The 19,028-nt window shown below is 45.5% G+C and overlaps 1 protein-coding gene across 1 annotated transcript in view; it reads left to right on the top strand.

The window, feature by feature from the left end:
• The first annotated feature begins 5,569 nt into the window (after positions 1-5,569).
• Positions 5,570-19,028, top strand: part of MAPK1 (mitogen-activated protein kinase 1) — a 34,618-nt gene continuing 21,159 nt past the window's right edge. Inside the window, exon 1 of the mRNA XM_084539068.1 lies at positions 5,570-5,937. Coding sequence (XP_084395194.1) covers positions 5,795-5,937 — 143 coding nt within the window. The 5' untranslated portion in view covers positions 5,570-5,794. The remainder of the gene's footprint in view (positions 5,938-19,028) is intronic.

Genomic DNA, 19,028 nt, shown 5'->3' with positions numbered 1-19,028 from the left:
GAGATGTGGCATGGATTTCAGTGAGACATGAGCTCTGCCTTGAAATCTGCTTCTCACATGAGTAGTGAGAATATATATATGATATATATCATGAAAACCTTCTCTTGTTTATAATGACAGATGCCACAGGGAGTTGTATATTTGGAAATATGTATTTTTTTCTTAGTGTTTATTATTAAATGCTTGCAAGTTCTATGGTGTGGTAAAAACTCTCTCTCTGGATAAACAGGAAGCACTCAGAGGTATTGCATTAACCACGTAACGCAACACAGATTCCAACAGCCTGGCTCTTTTTTTCAACATGCTGTGACACCACTTCCTTCAGGAAATCTCGTCTGCAGAGCTCATTTCTGCTATAGATATGCAAAACTGCAAAAGAATTGGTTGTTTTAAAACTGCATGTTGATTTGCCAGTTTCAGACTGTGGAAACTGATGTCTAATTGATGTAACGTCTTTAAAAATATGCAATACAAACTCATTGGGCTCTTCGGTCAGTGGGTTGAACAAAGTGCAAGAAGTGACTGAACAAAGTGCAAGAAGTGACTGACACCATCCCTCCCACAGCACAGGTACAGCTTAGAGAGCAACGATGCAGATTTTCCCTGAAGGAACCCAAAATGTGTCTCAGCTGTAAATCTGGAGGTGCCTCTTCTGCAGTCCTGCCATGCAGTATCAGCAGGGCCTGGGTCTGCCCCGTACAGGAGGACCGGCAGTCCTGGTTCCAGTCAGGTCTTGTTATCTGCCAAGACTAGTAGCAGGAAAGCTAAGTATGTCTGTTTGTATGTGGAAACCTGTACTCAGAATAGCTGTGCCAAGGCAGTGTGATGTATCAGTTCAGGCTGAATTTTGAACCCCAGTGGCTTTTATGTGAAAATCTTAGAATGCCATAAGTGTACTGTTTCCTGCACCTTGTTTCTGTTCAGACAGTGCCCATCACTTAGACGAAGCGTAACAACAGCAGACAGTTGGAACTATACTTGTGCCACCACAAAATCATTAGATATGTGTTTGTGACAACAGCATCACTTTAAAGGAAGGCCTAGTAAGGTCTTGTTTGAGGGTTTAATATCATTTCCCAAACTGCTTCTCAGTGAAGGGACTTTTGTGTCTCCAAGTACTTCATTTGCACAAAGCCAGATGCAGTTGGGTGTAGATATCAGGACTGATGCTTTCTCCTCTGCCCTCAGCTATAAGCAAGAAATATTGAAAACAGAGTTGCTGCAACATCTAGACAACATAAAACCTCAGTGATCCTGTTTCTGCATTCTTTGACTTCTGCCTTTGTTGGAGGCATTGCTTGTCCTGCCAACAGCTGAACTGAGAACAAGTGGGGGAAACAGACTGCATATTTTAGTGTTTGTAAATCATGAGACTTCTGAGGTTTTCTAGTAATCTTGTCTCTTTTCTGTATTTTATTGTATTTGCCTAACAATCAATGATTTCAGAAATAGGTCAAGAGACTGATATTACACACTAGCTAAATCAAATTTGTAAAAACTTAAAAGCCTTTCAGTGCATAAAGCTTTGGCGCAAGAAAAACGTTAATGTAGCAGGATTTCAGCGACATCCTCACAAGTCACTCCAATATTCTATCTAAATATTGGCTGCCCATGTGTTTTGTTTTGCCAGTCCTGTAGAATAACTTTATCTTGTTCAGTTATTTTTTCATCTGTAGCTTGTTTACTGAATTTTAAGTCTTGGGCGAGATGAAGCAAGCTCATGAGGAGAAGTCGGTTTTCAAAAGATACAAGCTCCAGATAACTGAGGACAAGTAAAGCACACAGCAATATTGAAATCACTCAGTTTTATTGCAGCTGACTGAGACAGAGCGTGCTTTGAAGCTGGGAAATTTCCATTACTGAAGTGCAGGACAGTGCCTGGATACTGCTGCTACTGCAGTTGAGAAATAAAAGCAACTTAATTTTACTTAGCCGTAAAATGTCGGTATATTAGTTTAAATTGTTATAATTATATAATAAGCTTTTAAAGTTGCTGTAAAATGGATTCCTTCTAAAATATTTATAATATAGTTGTAAACTACTTGTACAAAACTAAAGAACACAAAAATGAGTTGAAATTGTACCTGAGCTTTCAAGCTATATCGTATTTGTGAACAGCAAATCTAACAAGAACATGATAGATAATACATCCCCTACAGTGCTGACAGCGTGACAGTGACAGAATGATATCCAGTGCAAAATCAAGGCTGTTTCTGACAGAACAGTTCTGTGATTAATAATCCTTTGTGCTCCCCTTGTCACGTACAAAACAAACATAGCAATCTGTTTATTAATTTTAAGCCCATAAGGTATAAGCCACCATAAGTTTCCTGCAAATTCAGTCAGAATGCTAAATGGGTGAAAAAAGAAAATACCAGGGCAAAAAGAATTAAATTTGTTTTGTCATCAAGTTATCCAGCACTTTGGGCATGAAACTTTTAACTTCCCAACAGCATAAGATTACAGAGAGATTCTCATTTATGCTAAGGTCACTTCACACAGCCAAAGCAATGGCCAATATTTAAATGGAAATTAATCTGAAGGGATTTTGGCTGTATGTCACCAGTTAAATCAAGCCCAGGTAGATACTGCCTAGAAGTTATTAGCATCTGATGCTCTTTATGAATCTTAGGGTAGTTCCCAGTGGATCAGAGCTCATATCTAAGCAATTTAAGTTTGTGTCTCATACATCACCATGGTTCCTGAGTGCCTGAGAAGTTAAAATATATCTTTATGAAACATCTTACATGTCTTATTTCTCTTTTTTTTTTTTTTCTCCCCCACACAGAGGCTTGAGGTCTCTTTAACTAGTGCTGGGAAAAATTGTTTTATATATGTAACACCTGTAATTTGTTTCAATGATGAGGGTGGCAGGTCAGGGTCATACTGAGGTACTCTGAAAGCAAATGCCATACTCCTGCAGCAAATGCTATAAAAGCTGCATCTTCAGTATCTCCACACAAATAATACAACTGTCACAGTGGTGATGCTTTTAGGAGATGCAGCTTTAATTAAAAAATAAAAAAATAAAAAATGAACCCCCTTCCACCCCCAATAAAATATGACACTGTAGGGCAGTTGTGTGTTGTTTGTTCTTTGCCTAAACCTGATCATGCTGTTTCCAGGACTCATAGGGCCTTTCCTAGTATGACATTTGCTTTTCAAGAGACCTATTTACGGAACGCGAAGTTAACAGTTAAAGTAGATGTGTATAACTGTACAGAGAATTTGCGGACCCTGATTGTAGAATGAACTCATCCATGTGACTCCTGAACTTGATACGAAGATGGAGATGGTCCAAACCATGGCATATTTAAACTGACCTATTGTATGGCTTAGCTGTTTCCTAATATAGCTTTCAAACAGAAGGGACTGCATTTCTCTTTGGAGAAGCTCTTCTTAGCAGTGTTTTTGTTTCTGTTTGAGGCATGGAGACACTTTTACCCCCTGCTTTTCATTATCTGCTGTAATTTTGTAGTATCACCTATCCCCACCAACATAACCCATTATTTTGATTGTCAAACTAATAATTTTCATAAAACACATTTACATTCTTTTCAGAATTGAGGCTCTAATGTCACCTTGCTAAAGTGAAAGACCCAGACCCAACGTTGAAGTGCAGGTAATGGCAGTATATTTAAATAGGCTGAAAAGCAATTGATAACATTTCTATCCAGCCTGCCTGACTCGCTAACTGAAATATGTACGCTAAGTTCTGTCACAAGAGAAATTGTTGGCAAAGTACACCATAGCCTTTTGGTTGCCTATTTGGGTTTAGTTGGCTTGAACATATTTGAACACAGCATTCAAAGGTGCTGATGGTCTTTCCACAATTTCCTGGCCTGCCTGGCTGGTTTTCTTTTTGTTCTGATGCATCTTTGTGAAGGTAGAAAATAATGTAGATACACACCAGTTTTTAATTAAATTTTGCTATGACAGGTTGTGTTTAAACTAGATTCACTATAATCATTTGTTTTGCATTTGCTGATGACAGATTTATTTATGTAAGAAATCAGAACTGTAACCATAATTTCATTTTTGGAGTTGAGAACCTTTTAAATCTTACTTTACTTGTTTTCAGAAAATTTAAACATTTATTCACATTTACTGCTGTCTAAAATTTCTGAGAAAAATAATGCTGGGTTTCTAAAGTGCAGAACGCATCATGAAAAGGATGCAAGGAAAAATAAATGGAAAGCACTCTCCCCCTCAAATACACAACAAAAAAGCTGTGTAGCTCAATGTCTGTTAAATACATGGAGGAGTTTATTAGATTTTGTTGGCCATCCCTGACAGCTTTCACTCCATCAAACTGAAGCCCTGACCTGCGGGGCAGGGCTGCTTTAAGGGGAGACCTTGGGCTGCAGATGGCCAACCAGCTGCGCAATGAAACTGGTGAATTCCCTCGGCTTCTGGTCAAACAGAGCCTGATGCTTTGGAGGATGCTAATAAGTTGTAATTTGGAGAATGTACAGTATCTAGAACCAGCTACAGCAAATTGCAAGTGTTTGGTCAGGAGGTGATGCCTCAGGTGCCCTCTGGTAGCTGGGAGGAGGAGGGCGATGGCTGCACCCACAGGGGTGCCAGAAGGCAGAGAGGTGGGAGATGGCAATGGGAGGAATGTCAGCAGAAAGGGACTGCGGTGTCAGAGCTGAGAGAAACGTTGAAAAAGAGGGCAAAGTACAAGCGGTGAGAACCTCGGAGGAGCTGGACCGTCAGCTAACAGCTGCTGGGCGAGCACTGTCAGTGGGGAATGCAGAGCTGGTGCCTGGTTATGGGGCAAGGCACCAGGGGGTGGGCGGGTGGGTCCGTGCTGGGCTCCTCAGGCAGGGTTTGGCCCTGGGGATGGTGTGTGTAGGTACAGGCACACCAAGAGGTGTCAAAGTATGTATTTGGGTGAATTTTGGAAGGAGTGGGAGAGAGCACAGCTCGAGCAGCACTGGTTAAATGAAGGAGCTGGGGGATTTCACATCGGGGCTGCTTTTTGGCTTAAAAATCACTGTAAGACGAGCTGGTTACGGAACTGCAGCGTGAAATCAGAGGAGTGAGCACCTCTGCGCGCAACTCTTGTCAACTCCCGGCCCAGGGGAAGGCTGCTGGGGGCGAGGCGAGCCGTGAGGGAGCAGACAGGCGGAGGTCGCGGCGCCTTCCCCGCCCTGCACGGGCAGCCGGCAACAGCGAGCGCAGCTCGGTGTGAGCACGGCGCTAAGCAGCGCCTGCACAGCCGCGAACCCAGGACAGGAGGCGCCGCACCGAGCTCAGCCCCGCTGCCCCCGGGCCGGGCCGTGCCGGGCTCCATTTCCTGCCCCGCCGCCCCCTCACGCCTCTAATGGCGGCGGGCGGCCCGCAGCGCCGCCGCGCCCACCACGTGACCCGCCCGCCGCGCCCCCTCCCCAGCGGCTGCGGTTACCGCAGTCCTCGGCCCCGCCCCTCCGCCCCGCCCCGTCCCCACCCGACCCCGCCCCCATCGCCTTGAGTCCCCGCCCCCTCAGCGCGAGGCCCCGCCTCCCCTCCCCCCCCACCCCCCCGCCCCGCTCGATGCGCGCGCGCGCGGCCGGCGGCGTCTCCTCAGAGCGGCCGCGGCGGGCACGGCGCTGACGGGGCCCGGGGCCCGGCGGGCGCTGCTGCGGAGCGGGCGACGCCTCTCGTCCTCCCGGCCGCCCTCCGCCTCCTCCCGCGCCTCCTCCCCCGCCGCCTCGCCGCCTCCCGTCCCCCCTCCCGCCTCTCTTCCTCCTCCTCCTCCTCCCGTCCCCCCCCCGCGCCCGGTGCCCGCGGTTCCCGGCGCGGACACAACATGGCGGCGGTGTCGGGGGCCGCGGCCGCGGGCGGCTCCGCCAACGCCGGGGGCCCGGAGATGGTGCGGGGCCAGGTGTTCGACGTGGGGCCGCGCTACACCAACCTCTCCTACATCGGCGAGGGGGCCTACGGCATGGTGTGGTGAGTGCCGGCGGCGCGGCCCGGCCCGGCGGGGCAGCGCCCGAGCCCTCCCCTCCCCTCCCTTCCCTTCGCCTCCTTCCCTTCCCTTCCCTTCCTTTCCGTTCCCTTCCCGTCCCTCGCGGCCCGCCCTGGCTGCGGGGAGCGGCCCCGGGGCAGCCCCGCGGCCCTGCCCGGCCCCCCCCCGCCATCGCCCCGCCGCCTCCCCCCGCTCCCCGCCCGCCTCAGCGCGGCCGGGCCCGGCCCCAGCCCCGCGCTCCGGGGCCCGGCTCCGTGAGGAGGCCGTGGGGGTCCTGCACCTCGCCGTGTGCCCGCCCCAAAAAAAAGCCTGAGCCTCCCCCCCAAAAAAAAAATGGGGTCTGGGCGTGCTGCCCCTGTCGGGGCGCGGTGCGTGCTCCGCCCGGGCATTGTGTGCGGGCAGGTGGCACCGCGCCTCGGCCCCGCTGGGTGCCGGCAGGGCTGGTGCCGAGTCCCGCTAACGAGCAGCCGGGCGGTTGCTCCGGCTCACGGCAGCCTTAGGGAGCTAAAGGGATGAGCTGCCAAATTCCGAAGGACGGCGGTGAGATGGTGGCGGTGGTTTTTCCTTTTTTTTTTTTTTTTTTTATTTTTTTAGTAGCCTAGATGTGCAGGGGTGAGCTGAGATGCTGCTGCAAGATAGCGTATCTACTGACTGGGTGATGCCTGGCGTGCGCGGTGATCTCGCCTCGGGTTCCTCGTTCCGTCCTCCTCAGTAGTTAAAGAAACTTAATTCTGCAATAACTGGAGGGATTCAGATGGAAAACTTTTTCTGAGGTTGCTCTACCAACTTTGTTCCGACACTGCTGCTGTTCTTTCGGCACATTTTTTGAGGTGCTAAATGAGGTTTATGGGCCATGACTTCATGAAAGCTGTATCAGCATTAATTTCTCTCTCTGATGTTTAATCTTTTGTACACCAGTACACTTCTCAACAAAGGCTCTTCACAGCCTTCAGCTATATGTTGCGGATTTTTATAGCTATAGGTTTTTGTGTATAGTCGCCGAATTGTGCTGGCCTGTTGAGATGAAGTCATCCTGCCTTTCAGAATGGAAGCTTTCATCTAGGCCCGAGCTTAGCTGAGAGATAAGCCTCTGTTAGAAAGTTCTGAGTCGTGGCCTTCACTTTTCTGCTGTGGGAACAACCTCCAAGGTATTAATCAAAAATGCTGTTAACTGGGTAAAAATAACTTTATTTTTGGTTTAGTGTTAGAAGTCACAACACCACATCCAGTCCAAAACTTGCGCTGATGAAGCTTGTGGTGCAAATGTTGTTATTGTGTGCTTTATCACCCGAGCTAGCACAACTAAGCCAGCGCAGATAACCTCGGCGCTAACTGCGCTGGTTTACACTTGCAGCCTGATTTAGGAAAGTACACGGGAGCTTTCAATATGTGTGCTGTGCACCGTCCCGTTCGTATCAACGGGGTGTTAGAAAGCGGTAACACACAGGCATCATGTGAAAGCTGAAGTATTTCACCACTGATCACAGATTGCAAGAAGCAGCACCACGGCAGTGGATGCCCTTTTTTGGCATCACTACGCTGGTGAGCAGATAGAGGGAAAACAGGGTCACTTTCTTCCCCTCCAAATCATATGTTGCTCTGGTACTGAAACCGTTTTTTCTCCCAAACTGCAGAAGGTTATCTGCTATTTAAAAACTTACTCCCATAAATCATGTCTGCTTTGGATGCTGCATGTAGTTGCTTAAAAAAATACAAATCTCCAGTGTAATTGAAATACGCATTTGGCTCCTGCATTTTCTCCTCTTAAGATACTAATTGGAAATACGAAGCTTGTTATGCTGTGCTCTTGATTATTGATCTCTGCCTTGGGTGTGAAATGACAGGGAACAAAGTCTCAGTTTACGCTGTGTACTCGATAAGGAAAGTGTTGGATGCACATGTTCTAGCTAAATGCCATAGCAACTGTAACGTGCTGTAGTGCATAGCACACAAGCAACTATGATTAAGTAGCTTTACTTACAGATCAGCGGGGTATAGCTTGTGCGGATTAATGCTGCCTGTTTCTTACCTTGCTTTGATTGCTAATGCAGTGAGCATCTGCAGAAGCATCTCCCTTTGGGGTGGGGGGTGGTAGAGGGCAAGCTGTCAGGGTGCAGGTGGAGACATTTCCCGCTAGTGTAAAATCCATTTAAATCTGTACACTTAAGTGAAGGACAGCAAAGCAGGCCTTAATGGCTTTCTTTTAGACCTTCAGCTAATGCGTGTGACTGGGGAGATGCTCGATACTTACAAGTGCATTGTGCTGTAAGGCACAGGGTGGAAAACAAGTGACTTAACTCTTCAAATCCTTCACTCTCTTTCTTGTTTTTCCTAATGTGCATATTTCTGGATTATTGAATTAGGGAGTTTATAACAAAAATATTTTAATTGTATTACTGCGAAAAGGGCAAATGAAGTATTCTTAGGATGCTGCTGTTACAGTCAGCCTTCCATTTTGATTTTGCAGTTCTGAATAATGTTTGACAAATACTGATCAAAACCTAAAATAACAGCACAGGAAACAGGGAAATGTTGACTGAATACACCGCACACGAGCGTTCTCTTATCTTATTTGAAAACCCGTAAAGGCGTTCAAGGATTTCTCTCCATTTTCTCTATTGCATCGTCATTTTTAACCTAATTGGGTTTTCAGTTAGAGAATAAATACATTGCTCTGTTGAGGCTTTTTATTTACTGCTGTGCTGTGGTTGCACTGTGTCAGCAGAACAGCATATTACCAGGCAACCCCCCACCTTAGTGTCCTCCAGTGAAACTCTGCCAAAAATGTTCATCCTTTGGTGGAGGCTTGCATCTTACTCAGCACTTTTGCTGCTGGGCGTGAAGTGGTTAATTAGTGCACATCCATGCAAGCATCCCCTTCTGAACTGTTTTTTTCGCTTTTGGTGTTTTTGCATGTGGAACTAGGGAATGAGCACAGTGCAAACCAAGCCTCAGCTGAAATCCTCAGCACTTTGTAGGACTGCAGGACATTCTTTGAGCAATTCTTTAGTCATACTGTCATGTTTGTTGCTCTAAATTAATTTATCCACATACATGCAAATGTGTTTGTTTTTTTTTTTCTTCTTTTCTTTTGCTTAAAAGTTACTTTCAGGGGTTTTGGTGTGAAGTTCTTGTGACGTTCCCTTTCTTCCAGTGGTAGGGGATTATCGACCTGAGAGTCAGCTAGAAATGACTTTCAGACTGAAAGTTTCAGAACGCGAACACAAACTGAAAGGTTTCTAAAGCTGCCATCTTCCTCCCCATTTTTTTCAAGGAGGCCTGTTAGCAGGCTATATTTTAAACACATTGAAACAGTGATAAAAATGGGATTGGATTGAGCCTTGTACTTCCAGCGTATATTGTTCTTTGTCTGTTCGGTTGGTGCTATCTTGGCAAGATGACCACTTGATGGTTTAAAACAAGTCCTTTCTGGAAATAAATGATTAATGGGAATGCAATAAGGATGTTCTGGTTTATGTTCTGGTTTTTGGAAGCCCTTTTTGTTATCAGGCTTATGTGAGCACAAAGTGTTATCGCTGCTGCAAATCCTGTACATAAATAATAAAAGTGAATGCAGACAGAAGAAAATGATCTTGAAGCTCAAATCTTGCCTTTTTCAACCTGAGTTTTACTGTGTTGTGAGATGTGTTTAATATTTTCTTTCAAGACTCCAAATTAGACGACAAGGTAGCATTTGCCATCCCTGACAAGGTAGCATTTGCCATCCCTCTGTGAGGGTCAGATTGGTGATTTGGGGGCGACTGCTTAGTGGCAAGGGGCAGCCTATAAATTCTTTTTCTGTTTATTAGTCCTTTGATCTGGAGAGGGTACACTGTAATGATGGAGCAAGGATGGCTTTGTGTCCTGTTTATAAGCACTTTCAGGGAGTGCAGGTTGCACATAGGTGTCGATACCTGTTAATTAGCGTGTTCTGGTCTGCTTGATAAGGCAGACAGAGCTGATACAAGTCCGCCAACCCTAATTCATCCTCGTTAGTGCAAGGATCAGAGTAGAGAATTAGGGAATGTAATTAGTGGCTGGTTATCAGGTTGTTCCCTCTGGGGAGAAGGCAGGTAAGCATTTCCCTTCAGTCACCCCAGCCTCCAGCGCTGGCTTAACCCAGAGACAAGGACAAGAAGGAGCACTGGAGCTGCTCTCCTTGCCCGCCCTGGTGGCACCACGGGCAGGCAGCGGGGCCAGGGCAGCAGCTGCTTGTTCTCTGCTCCTATCAGGGCTGTCGGGAAGGTTTATGGGGAGAGGCTGCAACTTCTCCTCTCTGCCCAAAGTAACGGGATACTGGCCTGAGTTGGGGAGTGCAGCTCAGGGACGCTTGCATTTCATAAATGAATTCACGTTTTCTTAACGTGGCGTGGTTCAGCCTGCAGAAGCAGATAACTTGTGGGTTTTTTAGCGTGATGTATTAAGGAAATAAGCCTTATGTGTTCGCAGTAGCTGCGTGTGGTTGCGTCAGTCTGTCTCCTGCACCCCTACATGTGGCTCTTAAACCTGCTGCCTGCCATCGAGTCTGACAGATGGTAGAGGTCTTCATCTTTGCAAGATGGAAAGGTTCTTCGTGCTTCTTAAACACTGGTATTTTGCTAGTGCTAAGAAATGCTACACGCTGCTCTGCTGGGGAAGAGATGAGGTCAGGAGGTCACACGTGAGAAGAGCCGTGCCAGATGCCCTGGTTTCAGAGATGGGTCTGTTGGTAGCTCTCATGGACAGAAACACGGCCCTGCAGGACAGCGGGGTGGCGGCCTGGTGGAAGGGCTGGTGCTGCCGGCCGAGGTGTGCGGCTCAGCCCAGCTGGAAACCAGTACTTGGCCAACACAGTGCTTTTTTTTAAAATAATGCTTTGTCATAGCTTTCAGCTGTGATCTAGAAAGGAAATTAACTGATCAATTTGATGTTTAATAACATTTGGACATCTTGCTGAGGAATAGTTCACAGACTAGTGCAGGTTGGAGGGGACTTACTGATGTCGTTCAGTTCAACCTCCTGCTTAGAGTGGGGCCGACTTCAGAATCAGCTCAAGCAGCTCAAGCTGCCCGCTCAGTATTTCCAAAATCTCCAGGGATGGGAATTCTGCAAGTTCTCTGGGCAACTCCCTGTGTTTAACCAACTGCCTGGTGAAACTTTTGCCCTTACAAACCTGAGAATTTCCCTTGCTGCACCTTGTGACTGTTCCTGCTTGTCCTCCTTGTCCTTTTTTTACTTTCTAACCTCTGAGAAGACTCTGGATCAGTTTTTCTCTGCAATTTCCCTTTGTGTAGCTTAAGACAGCCCGCCAGCCCGCCACCTTCCCCCCCCCTTTTTTTTTTTTTTTTTTTTTGGTCTTAAACCCAGTTTCCTCATTTTTCTCTTGTATGTCATGTCCTTCAGCCCCTTTGCATCCTAATGGTTTTCTGCTGGACTTGCTCCAGTACTGGGGGAGAGCGAAACGCAGTATTACAGTTGTGGCCTCAGCAGCGACCGTGTTCCTTGACCCGACGGCTGCCCGCCCCGCAGCAGCCCCGAACATAGTTAGCCTTGTGCTGAGCTGGAAGCTCATGCTGCTAACAGATGAAGCTGGATGTTGTCTTGCAAGAAAACACTGTTACTTGCACTTAAAGTGAAGTATTTCAGAAATTCTTCAAATAATATCTGAAAAAAAATTACTGGTTTTAATGATACTGCAGTTTAAATTTACCATGTTGCTCAAATGCAGCACATGGTGGCACGTGTGTATTTTAGAATTGTTTTCTTAGCGTGTTGCAAAATGAAATTAACAGTGCTGGTGAAATGGAGCAACACGTAGTTTGTTTTGGGTGATTTGTCTGTGTAAAAGCTACATTCCCTTCATTGTTAGGTCAGTTATTAGAGTTTTCTGCTTCCGAACAAATCTCCTTTTCAGAGGGAGCTAATTTTGGAATCACCGCATGGTTTGGGTGGGAAGGGACCTTACCGCCCACCTTCCCCAGCCCCCTGCCATGGGCACGCCGCCTCCCACCACACCGGGTGTCCCAAAGGCCCGTCCAGCCTGGCCTTGGGCTCTTCAGGGATGGGGCAGCCACAGCTTCTCTGGGCAGCCTGGTGCAGAGCCTCACCGCCACTGAGTGAACAATTCCTTCCTGGTATCTAACCTAAACCCACCGTCTGCGTCTTCGTGGGGCTGGCAGGACGGCTGCAGCAGGAACGCGCCGCTGGGTTTGTGCAGAACCTCCCCGACAGTCCAGCTCTTGGCATGGCTGTACGCGTGTCTCGCCCAGCAATGCCTGAACTGGGAACAACCCAACTCCGGTTACGGGAAAAGTGGCTTCTCTTGGAAGCTATTCTTTTGTATTTTAACCGAATTTTCATAAGGGTGAAGTACTCGGAGGTGATTAGAATGCAAATGAGAGTTTTTGTTACACGGCAGAAAGTGTTCGTCTCTGTTGTGGGTATGTTTTAACTACCAACAACTTGCAATTAGGCTCACAGTTTATAATATGTAATTACTTCATTTTGCAGTTTTCCTTAAAATTAGCAGCTGTCACTGCAGTACCTTCTTGTTTGTTTGGAGGGCGGGTGGTTCCCCTGCCGAGTATCGCCAGTGTGGGCTGAGCAAAATGGGAAGCCGTCCGAGCACCACGGATCGATACTGCCCAAACTGCCTCCGTCCCGAATTGGCCCAGTGGTGTTGGTATTTGGGTGGTGCAAAGTACCCCAAGCGACATTCAGGCTGACCTTTATATTGGATTTTTTCTGAGTGTTTCATGATTGTGAAATACCTTGGTTTTACTTACAGTATCCAAGACATCTTCCTGCAGATACACTCAACAAAACACAAAGCAATATGTTTGAGGGGTAAGGGTTTACAGCCTGAATGCTTTTTGAAAAAGATGGGGGGAAAAAAAAAACATGCAAAAAATGCACAGTAAGGTGTGAAGGGAAGTAATTTCTGGTAGTAGTGACATGCACGCTCAGTGCTGGTGGTTTGGTTTTGTTTTGCAAATGGAGACTGAACTAACCATAGCAGGACAGCAAACATGAGCTTGCTTTATTTAGTGCTTTGTGATTCTTTCATTTCTACAGGTTTAGGAAAACCTGTGCTTCTAGGTATGCATGGATGATTTTGAGTGATTTAAAAACAAATAAAAAACCCAACATTTTTCTTGTTGCTTCTTTCTGAAATGAAGTATTGTGAATTCCTTTCTGAAATCCTATAACATGTGGAATCAAATAAGGTGACTTCTGAAAAATAATTGTGTGAATCTTGCATCGTTTTCCTTCTCCTCAAGCTGATTTTAGGGAGAGTGTTTGAGATCTAAGTCAAATTAGAACCTGGTTAGGCAAAAGAGTAAACCCCGTTGGGGAGTTTGTTGCTACTATCACCACTCCCAGCTGCTTGGTAGTGCCCTCCTTCTCCCTAGGAAGGAGGGGAAATATTTTCTGCAAATATTTATAGTGCCTGCTCTGCGCTGCCTTTGTTGTTGTTGTTCTGGAGGCTCTGGCCCTGTTATGTAACTGACCTGTCTTCTCTCCGTGGCTGCTTTTTGCTGCATCTCCCTGAAGCTGTAAGCACGGATGAGGAAGTCGGCGCCTCACTGGCTGGCGTGTGGAGGCTGGGTTTTTATGACAGCCCTGGCTAGAAGCTGAAGCTGTGGTTTCCATGATTGACTTACGCCGATCTACGGCTGTGCTGCTTCTGAAGGGGCAGCCTTTCCTGCCCTGCCTCAGGTCATGGAATTCCTTCCTCCTCCCTTGTGCTGGTGCTTGCGCAGCTGCTGGGAGCAGTGTTCAAAACCTGATTTGGCTAAAAGTTACTTTAAAAACAACACCACCACACACACACACAAAAGCAGCAAGTTAATGTGACAAATGCAAAGCCACGTGAGTGACAGTGCTGGCACAGGAAGGGAATAGAAATATGCTGGTAGAGGACTGCTTTGCTCTTCCTATTCTTAAGCTGCTTGGCTTTGAGGTGCTTCGGGTCTCTGATTTGGCACAAAGAAAGCTAGCGGCCCTACTGAAACGGCAAGAAAGGGGCAGGATTGTCAGGCACGAAGAGAGGAGTGAGCTGCAGCGGCTCCTTTTAATTCCCTTTGCCTTTAGGTTGTCTGAGATGCTGTCGAGCTCTAACAATTTTACCCAGAACTGATTCCCGTGGAAATTGCGTTAACGTTATGTAAGGAGAATATTGGAACTAGGTACAGCGGTGGGGGCTTTCGGGATGAGGGGTTTGTTTCAGGGATAGCCAAAGGGCCTTCAAACAGAACAGTGAGATTTGTGTAAATGTTAAATTTGGCTTAGATGCTATCCAAAGCAATAATTGGTAGCAGAGAACCTTTACATCTAAAATGGGAGGATAAGCAGGAAGGCAAAAAGTAGACAAAATAGTAAGGCATGTGAGGCTGTTCAGTGCTTCCATTTTCTGAAGACCAACTTGAGCTAAAGTGATATAAAGCAGCATGGACACACATGGTGATTTGAAGTCTCATGGTACACAGCTAAATGCATAGAAAGAAAAATATGCACAGGGAGAAACAGGAAACTGAGAGAAGTGATGGGTTTCCTGGAGCAGCTAAGATTCATCAGAATACCATGAAGTTAAATGTCTGCTTTAATGAAACAGCACAGACAGAACCTTGGGTGAAATACAGCTGATATTTTTCTAATGCTAACGTTAAGGTGTAGTTCTAGAATTGCTGCTCTTCATAGTTTAGCTTAATAGGTGGTAACAAAACACAGATCGTCTGGTCTGCCACACCTGGGCTTACGAATTGACTGAGCTTCTGGCTAAAGTAATTTATTGAACAGACTCCATTTTGCAGGACCAGATACTTATTTTTGAGATCCTAGGAGTGAAATAAGGAATTAAGCTATCAAGTCATTATTATGTGCATAGTAAATAGTTTTAAATTATAATGCTTTGAAAGGTTCTGTCAGGTTTTACTTTTCAAATTCTGAAAAATAAATTTGTGCCTTTTTAGCTTAATGGAATTATTTGAATAGATGAATGAAAACAAACCTCTTCCAGGAGGTTACAGAAGTGCCTTAAGCATTTGTGAGGTGAAGGGCAATAACCTGTCTGAGGTCAGAAACTGCCAAAGAGTAAATAAAACCTCTCAAGTGTCATCAGTCATTTCTGTCATGGGCAGGGGTGGGGCGAGTTGACATAATTGTGCCAGGAACCCCTAATGCTAGGGTTGCTACTGAAGGATGTAGGGAAGATCGCTGAAAAAGTAGGTGGTAAAACTGCAGGTAATGCAGTTATAGTGTAATCCAGCCAGCTGCAGAGGTTAACAAAAAGCATGACAGAGCAGTCTGTATTGATTGTGGGCACATCTCGTTATACACTCGTGCTAAAATAAAGGACTCTTAGAAATAAGATTCTTCTCCCCCTCTTTGGAAAAGACAAGAGCAGTCAATGTTATGATAGATCTGAGTTAAAGTAGCTTGTTTAAGTTATCCTCTGGAATAAAACATAAAAAGTAGAACTTGGCCATTTTGTGATGAACAACGGATAAAAAAGGGGTAAGAACATGGATCTATTCATGAGGAGTTTATGAAGTGTGTGCAAAGGAGTCATGCTAAAAGACTTAAATTTGTATTTTCTTAGCCCCAAGACAATAATCTATCCAGTGGCACTAGAATCCAGACAGATCAAAAGATGAGAAAACAAATTTTCTAGTAGCATGGCATTAGGAATGTCCAGGTAAGGCTGAGCTAACGCCAGTGGAAGTTGGGTCACATTTACTAAATAGTTCTTGTAGTGTTCTCTTGGTGCACAGTCTTCCTGTTCTGCCTTGTTTTGTACCATGCGATGTGAGAAAATGGGGAAAAATAGATGGTGACTTCCAGTGCCTGCTGACAGCTGCATGCTACAGCAGTGCGTGTTCTTTGGCTTTTCTTTCCTTGACAAAAAGATGACTTAAGATAAATCTGAGGTCATCTTGTAATTCATTACTTGAGGTAATTTGCTGACACTATAAATGGTGGAGAACTCGGTGATCAGGTACTTGTATAGCTGCATTTAGGAGGACCAACTGTACGTTTCTTCTGGCTTACTCTTGAAAACTGTGTGTCTATTTCATGCTGGTACGAAGGGTGAGAAAAGGTCTGTTTCTTAAACACTCAAATTTATGGCAATTCAGTGTATAATTCTTGTACCCAAACTTACTCTGAAGTAGCTCAGTTCTGAATTCAAGTTTTTGGCATCTTCTTTCTGTATAGGCTGCTAGTGCTCATGGGAGTTTCACAAAGACTGAGAAGACAGGTACAGCTGTTTTTTTCATAATCAATGGGGGGTGCCTGTAGCATGCTGACAGATAATTCAGAAGTGCTGAATTCCAGCATATTTGACTTTTTTTTTTCCTTCAGTATAGCATGAGAAAGTATGAGGTGCTTGTGTTCTTAAAGTTGTATAATCTTTTTGTAGTTCAAAAAGCAGCTAGAGTGTCAAAGCTGGGATTTTTTTTTTCCCCTAAGAATTTGATATTTAAGTAGTTCTCCATTTTCATGGCTCTGTTAAATTTCCTCCATGATAGGAATTAAGAGTCTGTCAAACAAAATCTTTAATGGAAGAAGGTAGAAGTATGCTGAGATAACCGTGTTGCTGTAGTTCATCAGACTGATGCGTGGTGCAGAAGGAAAAAGTACTCTTTCCTCCCACCTTCATAGGAGAGCGATAATGACTCAAAATTAAAGTGGTTAATTCTGATAATGAGACATTTTATTTTTACTGTTCCTTTAAACATTCAAGATGTATCACTGTCCATATTTCCTGTGAGAATTGGTGGGAATTCTTAAGATGAATCTTAAGATAAAATTAAGGGAATTCTTAAGACAGAATCTGCAGAAACAGTTTTGAATCCTGGGTTCACTGAGCATCACCCATTTTTTATGTAATGGGAAATAATTGTACTTCTTGAATTCACAACTGAGAAGCCTGGGAAACGCTGCATTATTAAGGTCATCTTTTAGAGAAAGCTAATAACTGAAGTGAAAACTCTGAGGATAACTTGGTTGTCTTTTCGTGGACTGGGGTGTGCTGAAAGAAGGCAAATACACCTTGATGTACACGTGCATGTTTCTTTTAAAAGCAAGTAATGATTCTGTAAGGTAGTACTAAAAAAAGTTCTAATGAGAAACATGCTTATTTATTTTCAAAAATATTATGAATAAGTGGAACAAAGTGTCAAAGACGTCTCTTTAACCCTGGGTGTTTACAGTTGGGGACAATAAGTGTATTCAGTGTTATAAAAATGACACATGCCTGGATGTCTGGAAACTTGGCTGCTTTTATCCTATTTCTAGTCTTTGCTTTTGGATAAAGAATAACGTACTGTGGCTGCTCCATGTATTTTTTCATCTGAAATAAGAAACTATTTATTCTGAAGAATCTGATTGTTTACAACAAAAAAAAAGCACAGAGCACCCAACCTGACAGCCCCCTCCAGAAATCTACACTTCGTAACGCTGCCTTCCCTTGCCCCTAGGAATCGTGGTGAGCAGCCTGTTACGGTACTGTTGGTTCTTCTCTACATCACAATATGGTGTTATTTTTCTCACAGCAGTCTTAAAAATAAGTTTAAGCTATTTGCATTGTAACTTGATAAATGTCAGCATGTTGTGGAAATATCTGCGATTGAGCTAAATGTAGACCGAATGAGAAGACTGAAGATCTTCACAGAGCAGTTTGTTTGGGAATTATTTTTTTTTCCTTCCCTCTCCTAGCTGCAAGCTACAAAATTCAGTATTTCAGAACGGTTCCTATCCCTGGGCATGCCCTTGGAATCTTGTTTCCACAGCAACACAAAGCTACTGATAAAACATCCTTTTTAAACTTCAAATCGGCCTTTCATTGAGGGCTGTAATTAGGGCGTTTGCCGGTAGCATTGTGTGCGTACGAACACAGAGCTGAGAGCAGCCTGCAGAACAGCCATAGGTGAACAAGCCTGGAAGTGCTGGAGGAGTAACCCTGGACGGGGTAAGCCTTCGGGCGGCATGGCAGGGATGTGTAATGAGGATGGAGGGAGCTGACGGAGTAGGCAGTTGTTTTCCAATGCTTGTGTGAAGAAACAGCCCTCTGTGGGATGCAGCTATTGCCAGGAGCTGGCTGCTTTCCTCCCGGCAGCTGCAGCATGCTCTCACTTGTTCCAGCACTGCTCCGAAACGAGGCACGTGAAGGATAGAAATGGATGGGAGGGTACGCAGCAGCCAGTGCGGGTGCAAGGAGCTCGGCTTTGGCACTTGGCCTGTTCTGCCTGGTGAAAAGCTCTCCTCCCTTGAGAAGAAGCTAACGAGAGAGGGGCTGCGTGGCAGCCCTTGGTCTCGGCCTTCGCTTTGCCGCTCCCTGCCAGCGCCCCGGCTGCGGCCGCGCACGCCCAGGCCGTGCCTTTTGGAGGCTGCTCCGCCCTGGGCTCTGCGAGCAGGAAGCCGGAGTCCGAGTCGTAAAGCGATAAGTCGCTGGCGTTCACCCCGGGTGGCACGGCTTCCTGGCTTATACGTGCGCATCGTCCGGGCTGTACAGCTGCGCAGGATGAGTCAAAACTTCGTTACGTATTTGCCAGATGCTTCTTACCAAGCACTAGGGCTTGTGTTGAGTTTTATAGGGTTTCTTATAGAAGTATTTAGATACTGGTGCGTTACTGAGGGTTGTCAACGGGGTAGTAGCCACAGCTTGAAATAGTATTAATGTGTATGCTAGAGTTGGGCAGTTGCAAAATCTGTATTTAAATTTATCACGTTACAGAGAAACAGCATCCACAGCTGTGGTTGCATCAGCTGGTGAAGCTGCACAGCACAGGGGGGATAAATCCTTCTTTTTGGATAGGTAGTGTTATTAACTAGATTCAGTATCATGTGAATAACCCAGGGACTGCTGAAGTCCCATGTGCAGTGACTGGTAGATGTTGTGAAGGATTATAAACCGAAAGCTATACAGCAGCACTTGGAAAGTTGTTAGCATGTGAACTGTTATTTTCACTTTACAGATCATCTCTGGAGAAAACTCTTGGTAACAGAAGGTTCGTGTCTTTCGAAGGCAGTGCCATTTAACTGTTTCAATGAAAATATAAACACTTGTGAGGTTCAGTAGAAGCTGAATGTTTAC

This window comes from Aythya ferina (genome assembly GCF_964211825.1).
Source record: "Aythya ferina genome assembly, chromosome: 17".
Taxonomy (NCBI): domain Eukaryota; kingdom Metazoa; phylum Chordata; class Aves; order Anseriformes; family Anatidae; genus Aythya; species Aythya ferina.
Note: the sequence above shows the minus strand (reverse complement) of the source record. Positions and strands in the feature narration are given on the sequence as shown.